General features: G+C 56.3%; 1 protein-coding gene across 1 annotated transcript; it reads right to left on the bottom strand.

The window, feature by feature from the left end:
• Window positions 1–1,999: 1,999 nt before the first annotated feature.
• Window positions 2,000–10,462, bottom strand: MTHFD2 (methylenetetrahydrofolate dehydrogenase (NADP+ dependent) 2, methenyltetrahydrofolate cyclohydrolase). The gene is made up of 8 exons (XM_075444597.1): window positions 10,344–10,462; window positions 7,610–7,794; window positions 6,088–6,210; window positions 5,444–5,596; window positions 5,248–5,355; window positions 4,780–4,872; window positions 3,709–3,834; window positions 2,000–2,898 (listed from the first exon to the last, which is right to left on the bottom strand). The coding sequence occupies exons 1-8, from the start codon at window positions 10,427–10,429 to the stop codon at window positions 2,759–2,761; spliced, it is 1,014 nt and encodes a 337-aa protein (XP_075300712.1). The 5' UTR covers window positions 10,430–10,462; the 3' UTR covers window positions 2,000–2,758.
• Window positions 10,463–11,379: the final 917 nt, after the last annotated feature.

Genomic DNA, 11,379 nt, shown 5'->3' with positions numbered 1-11,379 from the left:
GGGAATGAGAACAGCGACTCCGGTTTAAGGGCAACAGCGGGAGAGCAGAGCAGGGAGTCGGGAATGGTTTCCGCAGGGAATCGGGAACGGTTTCTACCAGGAAACGGGAACGGTTGCCCCAGCGGAGGCGTTTGGTCGCCCGTCGCCGTGCCCTCACCTGCGTCTCTCCCTGGCCCCCGGCTTGGTAACAGCCCCGTCTCTCGCTCCGGACGGGAGCATCCGCTTCGGCTCCTCGATCCTGGTTATTCGCACGTGGTTTAACAGCAAGCGGCTCGGAAAGGCGAGGGGAGAGCGAGCGTGTCCCCCGCCACGTAGCCACCCGTGCTTCTGGGCTCTCCGCTTGGTCTCCGTCGGCGTGTCGGCTCCGCAAAGGGCTCTTCCCACACACCGCTGCCTGCGGGTCCTCCAGGAAAGGGAGGGAAGGGAGCAGGTTAGGAGCCAGCGCGGGCACCGAGCTCGGTTTGGCTCTGCCCAGCTCTCACCACCTTTTTTTCCAGCAGCGCCGGGGCGGTGACGAGGCTTTCAGGGTTTTGTTTCCTTCCGTGGTCTAAGTCCAGCTGCGGTTTAGAAACACGGGGCTGAAGCAACCCTCTCAAATCTCTTTCTTTTACTCATTTCTTGCTGGATTCTTTTTTTTTTCCCCCTCTATTTCAAGCCTCACAGAGCCCCAACCCTTCCCCTGAGCAGAAACAGCCCACCTGATATTTATACCAGCCCTACAGGGGTTTCTGGGTCACCAGTTAAATATTGCAACTGGTCTGAACATTTGCGTGGGCCAGATCCCAGTTCCTTGTAAATAGTCGAGTCCAACAAAGACTTGCAGGCAGTTTCCTGTTTCTAGCAATTCTTCTTCTGGTTTGATTGCACCTCCTGGGCAAACACGGCGAGATAAGTAAGTGTTGCTCCTGTCCCTGCCGAAGCGAGAGCGGCGTAGCTTGACGTTCACGTGAAGAACCATTTCAACTCGAAGGCGTCACGTCTGCTCGTAGCGTTTCGTACCCCTCTCCCGCGCGGTAGCTGAACAGGCACAGGTAGGTTGACGATTTTAATCAAGCAGGTTAATTTGCTTCATCCCCTACGTCAGCTCTCCTTACCCACCGCCCCCAGCAAGGCTTTGTGGACTCTGGTAGAGGTTTCACAGCGCAGAGCTGAAGCTCGAGTCTCCCGCTTGTTTTGACCAAATTCCTCCTTTTTGCAAGGTTCAGACGTGGTTTCTACTTTTTGTATATGAGAACAGGGGAGCATCTCCCATTCGCCACCTCCAGTGCAGTACCACTTTAGCCATTTTGTATTTATTGGTGATACAACCCAATAAACCTCATTTTAATGAATCTCAGCTCTTCTTGTGTTTCTGGTGCGGAGTCCTTGAACCTCAGCTTTCCTTCGCCTGTGTTTAATGTTTTTCTGAGCGCTCTCCCCTCCAGGAGAGGGCCAGGAAGGGGGATTAGTGAGTGCCAGCTCACCAGGTGCCGGCAGCCCTTCAGCGTCGCAGCAACCCCCTCCTGCTCCCGGGAAGGCAGGATCAGCCTCTCCGGGGAACACGCAGCCCCACGCTTTGCTCCGAAGAGGAAGGAGTCGTCCAAGACTTGCCTCGCTGCCCACAAATGATGCTGCACGGGAGTTTCTCCACCCTGCCAGAGGCATCACGACCCCAGGTAAGGATAATGTTCACAATTAGAGCTTGGAAACAGACTCCTTGGAGAATTAAGTTGACTCTGTCATGTCAATTTAGTTAGGAAATAGAGTCCAGAAGCTGAACAGGTTTTGTTCATGCCTAAAAGTAAGAGCCCTGCTTCATTCCAAGCGAGGCTGGGGATGCGTGTGGCAGCTGTGCCTTAGCTGAACTCAGGGGAAAAGCCAGACCTAGCCCTGCTCAGCAGGAGGGAGCTCCTATCACGAGTGCTTTAATCAACTATTGCTGGGGGGAGCTCTCCTTTTCTGGGAGAAGTTTAAAGCTTGCTTGGTAATAATTCAGTACACAAGCAGGGGTTCTTTTTTTCTTCTCACACTTTATTTAGAGTTAGCCTGCATGATTCACTAAGTACTTGTACACTTTACAACCCAGTCCAGGAAAGCTCCTGCATGCCCCATGTGGACACGCACAGCCCCTGCCTTGATCTTTGGTTAGAAAAAAAAAGGCTTTTAAAAATAGTCACTATCCAAAAAGAAAAAAAAAAAACAAAAACCAAAACACAGGTTTAGCTGCACCCTAGAAGAATATGTTACAACAGATCTGCCACTGTCCAGGGCCCCACACAGGCTGAACAGACATAAGGCTTTTTTTCTTCAAGTACCTTCTTCTACAGAAGAGCTTAACTCAAACGAAACATGAGTAGAAGACTCCAACGCGAGCAGTCCGAGCAGACTGAGCATTGGTGAGAACAGAACCACGAAGGCCACTGCTTTTGCACCACGGAGCAGCGCTCTCCCTCCCCCGGGATTGCTAACGCCAGACCGAGCTCCCCGGGGAGCTGCACGGCCCAGATCCCCACCGCCACCTACTCCCCACAAGAGCAGGGCTCGCTTCCTGGAAGAGCTAGCTTAAACAAAGCACCTTTGCTCGCTTGAGTAGGCCAGGAGTGTAGCTACTTACACCTTCGCATGACTAACGTGCACATGCTTCAGCTTCCAATAAATATCTGTGACCTCAGCATAGGAAATTCCACTTCCCATACAATAAATAAAGATATTGCATTTTTCTATCGGCCTGTTTGGGAGTCAGTTTGGAATGTTGTTTTCAGTGCTAAAGAGTCCCACGTTAAGCGGTCAATGCTTCCAGCTCTTTGGGTTTCCACAGCTTCTTGGCAGCGATGATGGTGTTCTTCATCAGCATGGCAACCGTCATGGGCCCAACTCCGCCGGGGACCGGCGTGATGTAGCTGGCTTTCTTCTTCACCCCTGCGGGAAGGAAAGGCGGAGCTTAGCATGCAAGTCAAGAGCAGCAACGCTTATCAAGCTGCCTGGCCAGAATGAAGCTGTCACCAGTCTAACATCGCTTAAATTCCTTCGAGATTGCCAGCTAAGGAATAGTACTTCCTCAAGGTGGACTTTTGCCCCCTGGCATCCAGGGCAGGACGGTGCACACCCCAGTCTGGCCATCCCTGCTACTGAGCAAGCAGAACTGCAAAGCCCAAGGTGGGGGAAAAGCTAAAAGCAAGGTCCAACAGATGGACTTACAGCACAGAAGTGTCAAGATCAAGATAGATGGGGGCTTCACAGGTGCCCTTGAGGGCGGCCACAATAAAATACTGACAGTCTGAAGATTCACCCTCTCCCTTTCTTGCAGGAGGAGCTTCCAGCACCTTTCACCAGGCACCTGGAGCTGCAGGGCTCATCACAACAGCCCACCCAGACACCGTGGCAGCTATGCAGTGAGCAAGGCTGGCAACTAGCAAGCCAGAAGGTAAGTTCTGCACGTTTTCATTTCAAAGCAGGAGTACGAGTGATGAGTTGGAGTAGAAGCAAAGCAACCTAACTAAGCACTTAGGTCCAGGATGAGTCTCCTGTGCCTGGCAGCGTATAGCTCTCCTGTGGCACACCACAGGAAGGCTGCGCCCTTGCGCACGGTACTGTGTTGTCTTGCCTGGTGCACCTAACACAAGCGTTGGTCTGCGTCTGCTCGGTCGCATGAACCAGGACCTGCTCCTCCCCTTCTCAGCACCCTAGATGTTTAATGCTCCAGGAACCAGACGCAGAGCCTCTCCATACCTTCAAAATCCACATCCCCAACCAGCCGTGATTTGGCAGTGACGGGATCCTGCACTCTCGTTATGCCCACGTCAATCACTGCAGCTCCTTCTTTGATCATGTCAGCTGTGATCAGGTTGGGTATGCCTGCCAGAAGAGAACAGAACCGCACGCTCACGGTGGTGCTCAGCAGCCCCCTGCTCCCCCTCGCCCCATCTTCACCTTGTGTTTTGACCCACCTGAGCCTTCCTGCCTCACAAAACGGTTGGAGTCAACCTTCAGGGTCTTTCCCAACCTAAAAGATCCTCCGAAATGCAAGTCCAGCAAGCTGGAGCAGCATCCCAGACCACCGCGACCCAGCTTGGCAGAGGCACTGGCTTCACCCAGGGGCTGTAAAACCCCTGGCGTGGCAGGGTGGGGAGGAGCAGCTTGGGGCTAAGGCACCTTCTCAGGGTGGGGTGCGTTTGGTTCTGCCAGATACCACCTCATTTTCTCTCCTCCCTCCCCGCAGACGCCCCACATCAGCTCGGCTCCTCTGCTGACAGACTACCCGCACACCAAGGGCACAGCCTGGGGGAGAGCACACCTCTGAGCGATTCCTTGTGCTCTGCAGCTGTCCCTCAGCATTTTGACCACCTCTAGGTAAGCAGATGCTATCTGGGTGTTGTTTTCTTCTTCCCACATAAATACCAAACTGTCTGTGTCTGTGACAGAGCCTGTCTATAGCTGTTCTCTAGATCTGATCAGGTGCTCGCTGGCATACCAAGCCCTCCTGCCAGATCTTATTTCACATTTCAAAGGCAGAGCTACAAACAGCCCTGCTAGTAAGATGAAGTCTGTGGCTCCCAGGCTTAACCACAGGATAAGCTGGGTGGCTCAAACAGCCCCTCGCTCACTGTTCTAGCCCTGGCCTAGGGCAGCTGCTGACAGCCACGAGAGCACAAGACTCTCCTACAGACAGGGAGGCCCCAGGACACTCAGCACCAACAGGGTCATCTCCTGGAAGCAAGCATTGCCATCAGAAACACCACACAAGCTGCGGCGCGGCACCCTCGGTGCGTCTGGCCTGCGCCGTTCGAGTCGGGGTCTCACCTGCCGCCGCTACCACAATGTCAGCGCGGATCGTGTGCTGCTTCAGCTGCTCCTTGGGAGTGTAGCGGTGGGATATTGTGACCGTGGCATCGCCTGCAAGAGCGGTTACATGGAGCTTTAGTTCACATGTACTACCCAAATCCAGCCACTTCCCTAAGTTATCCCCTTCAAAGCCACCCATGTATTTGTTGGGAGCGTAAGAGCGATGACAAACCCCAGGGAACAGCCTACAGAGTCAGAGGGAGGGATCTGGTGTGGAAGAGGACAGGGACTCGCTGAAGAAGGCCCCAAAATGTTACAAGACTATGAGCAGAGTTAACTCCCCAGCCTTGACCACAGCCCACACGATGGGCCAGAGTCCCCGAGGCGCTCCTGGACTGGTTTAGGAGCCTGAAGAGGACACGGCAGGAGGCTGAGGGCCTCCTTCCACTGCCTGGCACGCAGGCTCCGAGGCCACTAAGCCCCTACCTCCCGGGCGCTCGTGCCTGCCATCCGTATGCAGCAACATGGCGATGGGCATGCCCACGTTCTTCGACCTGCCAGCCACCACCACATTCTTCCCCAGCGTTGGGATGCCTGCAGAGGACAAGATAAGAGTCTTAAAACAAACACAGGCTGGAGTTATGCCAGACAGCAGCCAAATACCGCAGCAGCAGCCGCCTACCAGTTCTCTTAATGATCTCCCAGACCCCCCACGGGGTAGCCGGCAGCATGGAGTACTGGTCGAGGCACATGCGCCCCACGTTTATCACGTGGAAGCCATCAACGTCTTTGTCCGGAGTCACAGCATTGCAAATCTTGCGCTCATCAATATGTTCTGGAAGAGAACAAAAAGCAGCTTTAACCCCAGGAATCAGTCAAAAACCTGCTCTTAGCAGTCAGCCAGAGCCCTGACCCACTGCACCAGCCCCTTTGGGGTTTGGAAGCTTGAAGCTACCCGAGACTTCCAGCGAGCTCAAGGCCAACAGCTCCCAGCAGAAGGGGACTGGAACCACTTTGGGACTACAGCACTGCAAACGCCAAGAGGGTATTTTTAGGCAGCCTCAGTGTCACAACTGAGTTCAAGCTTCTGGCTCTGGAAGCTGATACTCCCTACACGAGAGCAGATTTCTGCCACCCCCACCAACTTCACTCGTACAGGCAGCTGTGCAGTGGAGGAGCTGCATCAACTTGTCTAAGCTGCACCATGGCAGGGTGCCGCCTCTCACGTTGCAGGATAGCCCCCAGGCTGCTGCTGCTCCTTTTGGCACACACATACCCTTAAAAGCTTTGCATAGAAGCAAAACAGATGGAAATCCAGCTACTCACCAGGTAGAGGAAGCTGTACTAACAGGCCATCCACATTGGCATCGTTATTGAGTTTGCTGATCAAATCCAGTAGCTCCTCTTCAGTGACAGAAGCCGGCCTGAGGATGGTTTCACTGCTGATTCCTGCGCAATCAATGGAAGAGCCTCGTTAGAGAGCCACACGTGCACAGACAGGAGAGCAACTTCCTTAATCCACAGGGATTTAGGCTGCCCTGTTTCATTGCTCTACTAAAGTAGAGCCCAGTTCTGGGCTCCCCACTTCAAGAAAGATGAGGAGCTACTGGAGAGAGTCCAGCAGAGGGCTACAAGGATGAGGAGGGGACTGGAGCATCTCTCCTACGAGGAGAGGCTGAGGGAGCTGGGCTTGTTCAGCCTGGAGAAGAGAAGGCTGAGAGGGGACCTTAGAAATGCCTCTAAATATCTGCAGGGTGGGGGTCAGGAGGACAGGGCCAGACTCTTTCCAGTGGTGCCCAGCGACAGGACAAGGGGCAACGGGCACAAACTGAAGCAGAGGAAGCTCCAGCTGAACCCGAGGAAGAACTTCTTCCCTCTGAGGGTGACGGAGCCCTGGCCCAGGCTGCCCAGGGAGGCTGTGGAGTCTCCTTCTCTGGAGATATTCCAGCCCCGCCTGGACGCGGTGCTGTGCAGCCTGCTCTGGGTGACCCTGCTTGGGCAGGGGGTTGGGCTGGGTGACCCACAGAGGGCCCTGCCAACCCCAAACATCCTGTGATTCTGTAAATCCAATAGACACACACCCAGGCTTGTATGCTTTGTGGAACAACGAGCACCTTCCAGGCTGGAGACCTTCACCAGTCTAGCTAGTTACGGTTAAGGACCATTAGCACCTGTGTAACAACCTGGGAAAAATGATGTGAAAGCAGAGACCCTCCGAACGCAGGGAGGGCTTGGAGAAACCTAGCCATGTGTGCTACGATGAAGATGCAACTGCACATCGTGTGGTCCCTCTTGACAGTGAGAAGGGCATAGACAAAAAAAAAAAAAAAATCACAGCTCCAAAGGCAGCTCTGGCTGGCAGCAGAGAACCCAAGGAGAAATTAAACCCTTTATTACCCCTGACCCCCTTCAGCACGTTTTCTCCACAAGCCTACTTGGCTGAACACCGAGCAGGACCTCAGCTTGCAAGACTGGAAGGAATCACAGGGTAGCAAGGCTGCTGAAGGATGGTTGCACCTCGGGCAGTTGAGAAGAGGCAGCAAATCAGAGCCTTGTCTGTGCTTTGCCCTAGGAAGACTGCAAATCCGAATTACAGAGCTTGAGGTTGCCCTAAAGGATTCAAACAGCACAAGGAACACGTGAGCCGTGTTTAACTGCATCCCAGTGCAACAGTGAAGGCAGCCAAGAGTCACAGCAAATGCTGGGGCAAACGTGGACTGAGGTTGAAAGCTGCCGGATGGATGCATCCCAGAAAGCTTCCCCCAGCCTCCAGCGCAGAGGACTCGCAACTACAGCAGGATAAAACAGTCACTTGCTCCACTTTTTCGGAACAGAGCACAAGACGTACCGACATCAGCAGCTGCTTTGGTTTTGTTGAGCACGTAGGAGTGACTCGCTGGATTTTCACCAACGAGAACAACGCTGAGGTGAGGCCTCTTGTTTCCAGCCGCTACCCACTGCTCGACCTCATGACGGGCTTCTTGTCTGATCTGCCGGGCCAGCTTCCTGCCGGATATCACAACCGCATCGTTGCTGCAACAGAGGAAGCGGTACCAAAGCAGTCAGCATCGTTAGGACCATCAAATCCAAGCTGTGCACAACACAGAGCAGGAAAAACAGATGCCAACCGCAAGCCAGGGCGGAAATGGCCGTTTCACTCGAGCTCTGTACGAGCCTAGCGAACCTTTAGGCTAAATCAGGTTAAGCGGCATTTTTCAGTCTTCGTTTCAGCTCTGCTGCCCAAAGCCGGGATCAGCAAACAAGGCTGCCAGGGCGACCGATTTATTCGTGCAGCCCGAGAAAGCGCACACACTGCTCTTCGCTGCAGGAGCAAGAGTCTGTGTGTAGCCTTTACCTGCTGCGTGTTTCAAGCTACAGCATTATTAGCTCCCTTTTTGAGGGAGCCGGTCACCCATTCCTTGCAAAGGCATGGCAGCTTCACTACAAAGACTTACACAAAGCAGAACTCACTCCACTACAATGGAGCTTCCACCACCAGAGAGGTTTATCGAGTAATTCTGGCTCGTTGGACGCAGCGCAGGAGACACAGCGTGCCACGCTTCTGTACCAAGTGCTGTTCCCAGAGACCCCAGTCCCCCACAGATTCCTCGGCAAGAGCTTCTAGCACAGCACACACCTCGCATGAGCCAGTCTCATGCTCACGTAACTGCTGCCACTGCTACAGTCGTGTCTTCAGGCTGGTAAAACCAGGCTGGGGTACGCGGTTTCACCCTCTCTGACAGACTCCAGCGCCTAGCAGGGACATTTGCCCGTTTGAACCACGTCAAAACAGCTCCTCGCACACATTTGTGGTCTAAATTGGTAACAGGAATATCCAGCTGCTGCCAAACACGTTCCAGGCAACTGGACACCCTGCAGTCTATAGAAAGGCTGGCTTGATCTACAGCGAGCTGGGAGGCCACAGCTGCCAGGCCCCGCTCCCAACAGGCTGGTCACACTCCTCACACTTCTCTTTTTCCTTCGGGTTATCACTATTACTCTCATTTGAACATCATTCTCTTTCACTAATCCCTCTGTGAGAGGATTCACCTTCACAAGCTTCACTTCTAGACTTCACTACAGCACTGAAGTCCTGCCTTGATGCCAGGTCTCACGACAAACACTTTACTCGCATGCCAAATTATCCCTCCCCCTGCGCCGGAGCAGGCAGAGATGCTCCCCACAGCGATACTGTCATCTACGGTGCCTTCCCAAATCGCAAGGACCAGCCCGTTTCTGAAGCTGTCACCAAGTGATACGCCTCACAGCTCCACAAGCTGCTCGCCTCGCCCCAGGAATCCAGGCGACGACTGGGAGAAAGCCCAACAGCACCCAGCGCAATGTCCCACCCTCCCCACGCACCGTCCAACAGAAGCAAGCCGGATTGCTGCAGTTTCTCCTCAAAAATCCATCAGCTGCCTGGCACGCAGACCTTCTCCTACCAGGATCCCACGTTAAGCCCAACGCTGCCGTTTCCTGACCTTCTCTAGGCACAAGGCTGATCCCCGAGCTGTGGGGACAGCCACTGCGAGAGCCGCTCCCGACCCACGCCTGCACGGGACAGCCCCAGGGAACCGTCCCAGGTAGGAAAGCCCTCTGCCTAAACACTTCAGGGATGCAGACGATCTTTTGCGCTTTCTTCATCCCTGCCCTACTCAAATACTTACTTTTGCCGATTTACTGGGAATTAAGCGTTACTTCAACCCTAAGAGCAATCGCCCCACTCAAACCTATTTGACAACCACCAGTAAAAACCCATCCCAGACCAGCTCAGCCCACTGACACTCTAATTCTTATTTTCGCTTCGGAGCCGAACTCCCACACACCCACTCAGATGCAAAAGGAATGATTACACATACCTGGCAAGCTGGGAAAAGGCAAATTCATTAAATCCGAGCCACTTCACGCCAAGAGCCCACCTGAACCCCTTCCCCCCATGTACACGCGAGGCCAGGGTGCCCAGCCTGGGGTACCAGGGGTTGGGGAGAAACACCAGCCTCTGCCGTCAGCTAAGGGAAGCCGAAAGAAGAGCTCAGAGCCCTGTCTGGAGCAGGAAGCAGCAGTGAAGCCACCGCACAGGGCCCAGAAGCTCCCTCGAGGGCTGTTGCGGGGCATCAGGGCGAAACCCGCAGAGGGGGACGCAGAAATGGAAGGGGGGGGGGGGAGTCAGTGGGTGCGCGGGCGGGATGCTCGGGGGTCTCCCGGCCCTCTCACGCCGCTTCAAGCCGGGGCCGAGCGCGGGGTTTGGGCCTCGAGAGGGGGTGGGGGGGATCTGGTGGAACCGGTGCCCCCCTGCCCGGGGAGAGGGGGGAGCCCGGCACACGCCATGCAAGGCGGGAGCGGGATTTCATCAGCCTGCACCGCCCGGGCCGGCCGCTGGGGGCCCGCCTCATTCATTCCCGGTACCGGTAGCGGAGAGCCGGGCCTAGCCCGGCCCGGTGGGTGAGCGGGGGCGGCGGGCCGGGCCTCCCCCTCCTCAGCCCGCCCTGCGCCGCGATTGGGCGGAGGAGGCGGGCGGGCCCGGCTCCCCCCCGATATAAACCCCCGCCCTGGGGCGCGGGGGGACGGAGCCCGGGCCGTACCTGGGTGCGCTGAGGTGGAGGCGGCGGGCGCGGGGCCGCAGCGCGGTGCGGCCGAGGGCGCGGAGCGGGCAAAGCGCGGTTGCCATGGCAGCTGCGGGGCGACGGCAGGCGGCGAGGGACACGCGGCGGCAGTGCACCCCTCCGCGCCCCTCGCCGCTTTATATAGCGAGGAGGGGCCGGCCCCGCCCCTCCTCGCGGGCGGCGGCAGCCAATCGGTGCGGAGAGCGGCGCGGAAGGGAGAGTTGAATGGAGGGGGGGGCCGCTCCCCGGCTGCGATTGGGGTAGAGGGAGCAAGGCGCTCGGGAGAGGGGGTGGGCGGGGCCAGAGGGAGAAAGGTAGTGTCATTGGTGGAGAAGGGCGGGGCTTCTCTTCTCTAATTGGGCACGGCGGCGCTCATTGGCTGGGCCCGGGGTGGGGGGCAAGAGGGGCTGCAAGAGGCGCTGTGGGTTGCGTAAGGCGCGGGGCGGGGAAGGGGGCGGGGCCAGGAGTAGGGCTGGGATTAGGGCTGGGATTAGGGTTGAGGGGGATCGTGGGGTTGAGTTTGGCACTGAGATTGGGGTTAGGGCTGCGACTGGGGCCAGGCCCCCTCTGGGACTGGGGTGAGATGAAACTGGGGGCTGCGAGGACATCTGGAACTGGACCGGGGTGAGGTTTGGGCCGAAGCGTGCGCAGGCTGGTGCAGGCGCTGCGGCTGCTAAAAAATTGGGGAGATTTTCACTGCTGGTGGCTGGCATCATCCCAGCCCTCCTTGGGCATCGCAAAACCTCGAGGTGAGCTGGGCCGTCCCAGCTCCGGGTGCTCCCAGCTCCAAGCAATCCCAGTTCCCAGCTCTGAGCGATCTTAGCTCTTAGTTCTGGGCACTCCCAGCTCTGGGCACTCCCAGCTCTGAGCAATCCCAGCTCCCAGCAATCCCAGCTCCCAGCTCTGGGCACTCCCAGTTCTGAACAATCCCAGCTCCCATCTCCGAGCAATCCCAGCTCTGGGTGCTCCCAGCTCCGAGCACTCCAGGCTCAGCGGGCCGGGAAGCCGGACCCCA

Source organism: Opisthocomus hoazin, chromosome 28, assembly GCF_030867145.1.
Source record: "Opisthocomus hoazin isolate bOpiHoa1 chromosome 28, bOpiHoa1.hap1, whole genome shotgun sequence".
NCBI classification, from domain to species: Eukaryota; Metazoa; Chordata; class Aves; order Opisthocomiformes; family Opisthocomidae; genus Opisthocomus; species Opisthocomus hoazin.
This window is presented reverse-complemented; position numbering and strand designations above follow the sequence as displayed.

Bases quoted from the DNA above. Each gene is read 5' to 3' on its own strand.
- MTHFD2 (XM_075444597.1), bottom strand. From the start codon at position 10,429: ATGGCAACCGCGCTTTGCCCGCTCCGCGCCCTCGGCCGCACCGCGCTG. The intron at 5,597-6,087 runs GTGAGTAGCTGG...GTTCTCTTCCAG, and splicing joins AGTACAGCTTCCTCTACCTG to AACATATTGATGAGCGCAAG. The intron at 3,835-4,779 runs GTGAGACCCCGA...CTCTTCTGGCAG, and splicing joins CATTGTGGTAGCGGCGGCAG to GCATACCCAACCTGATCACA.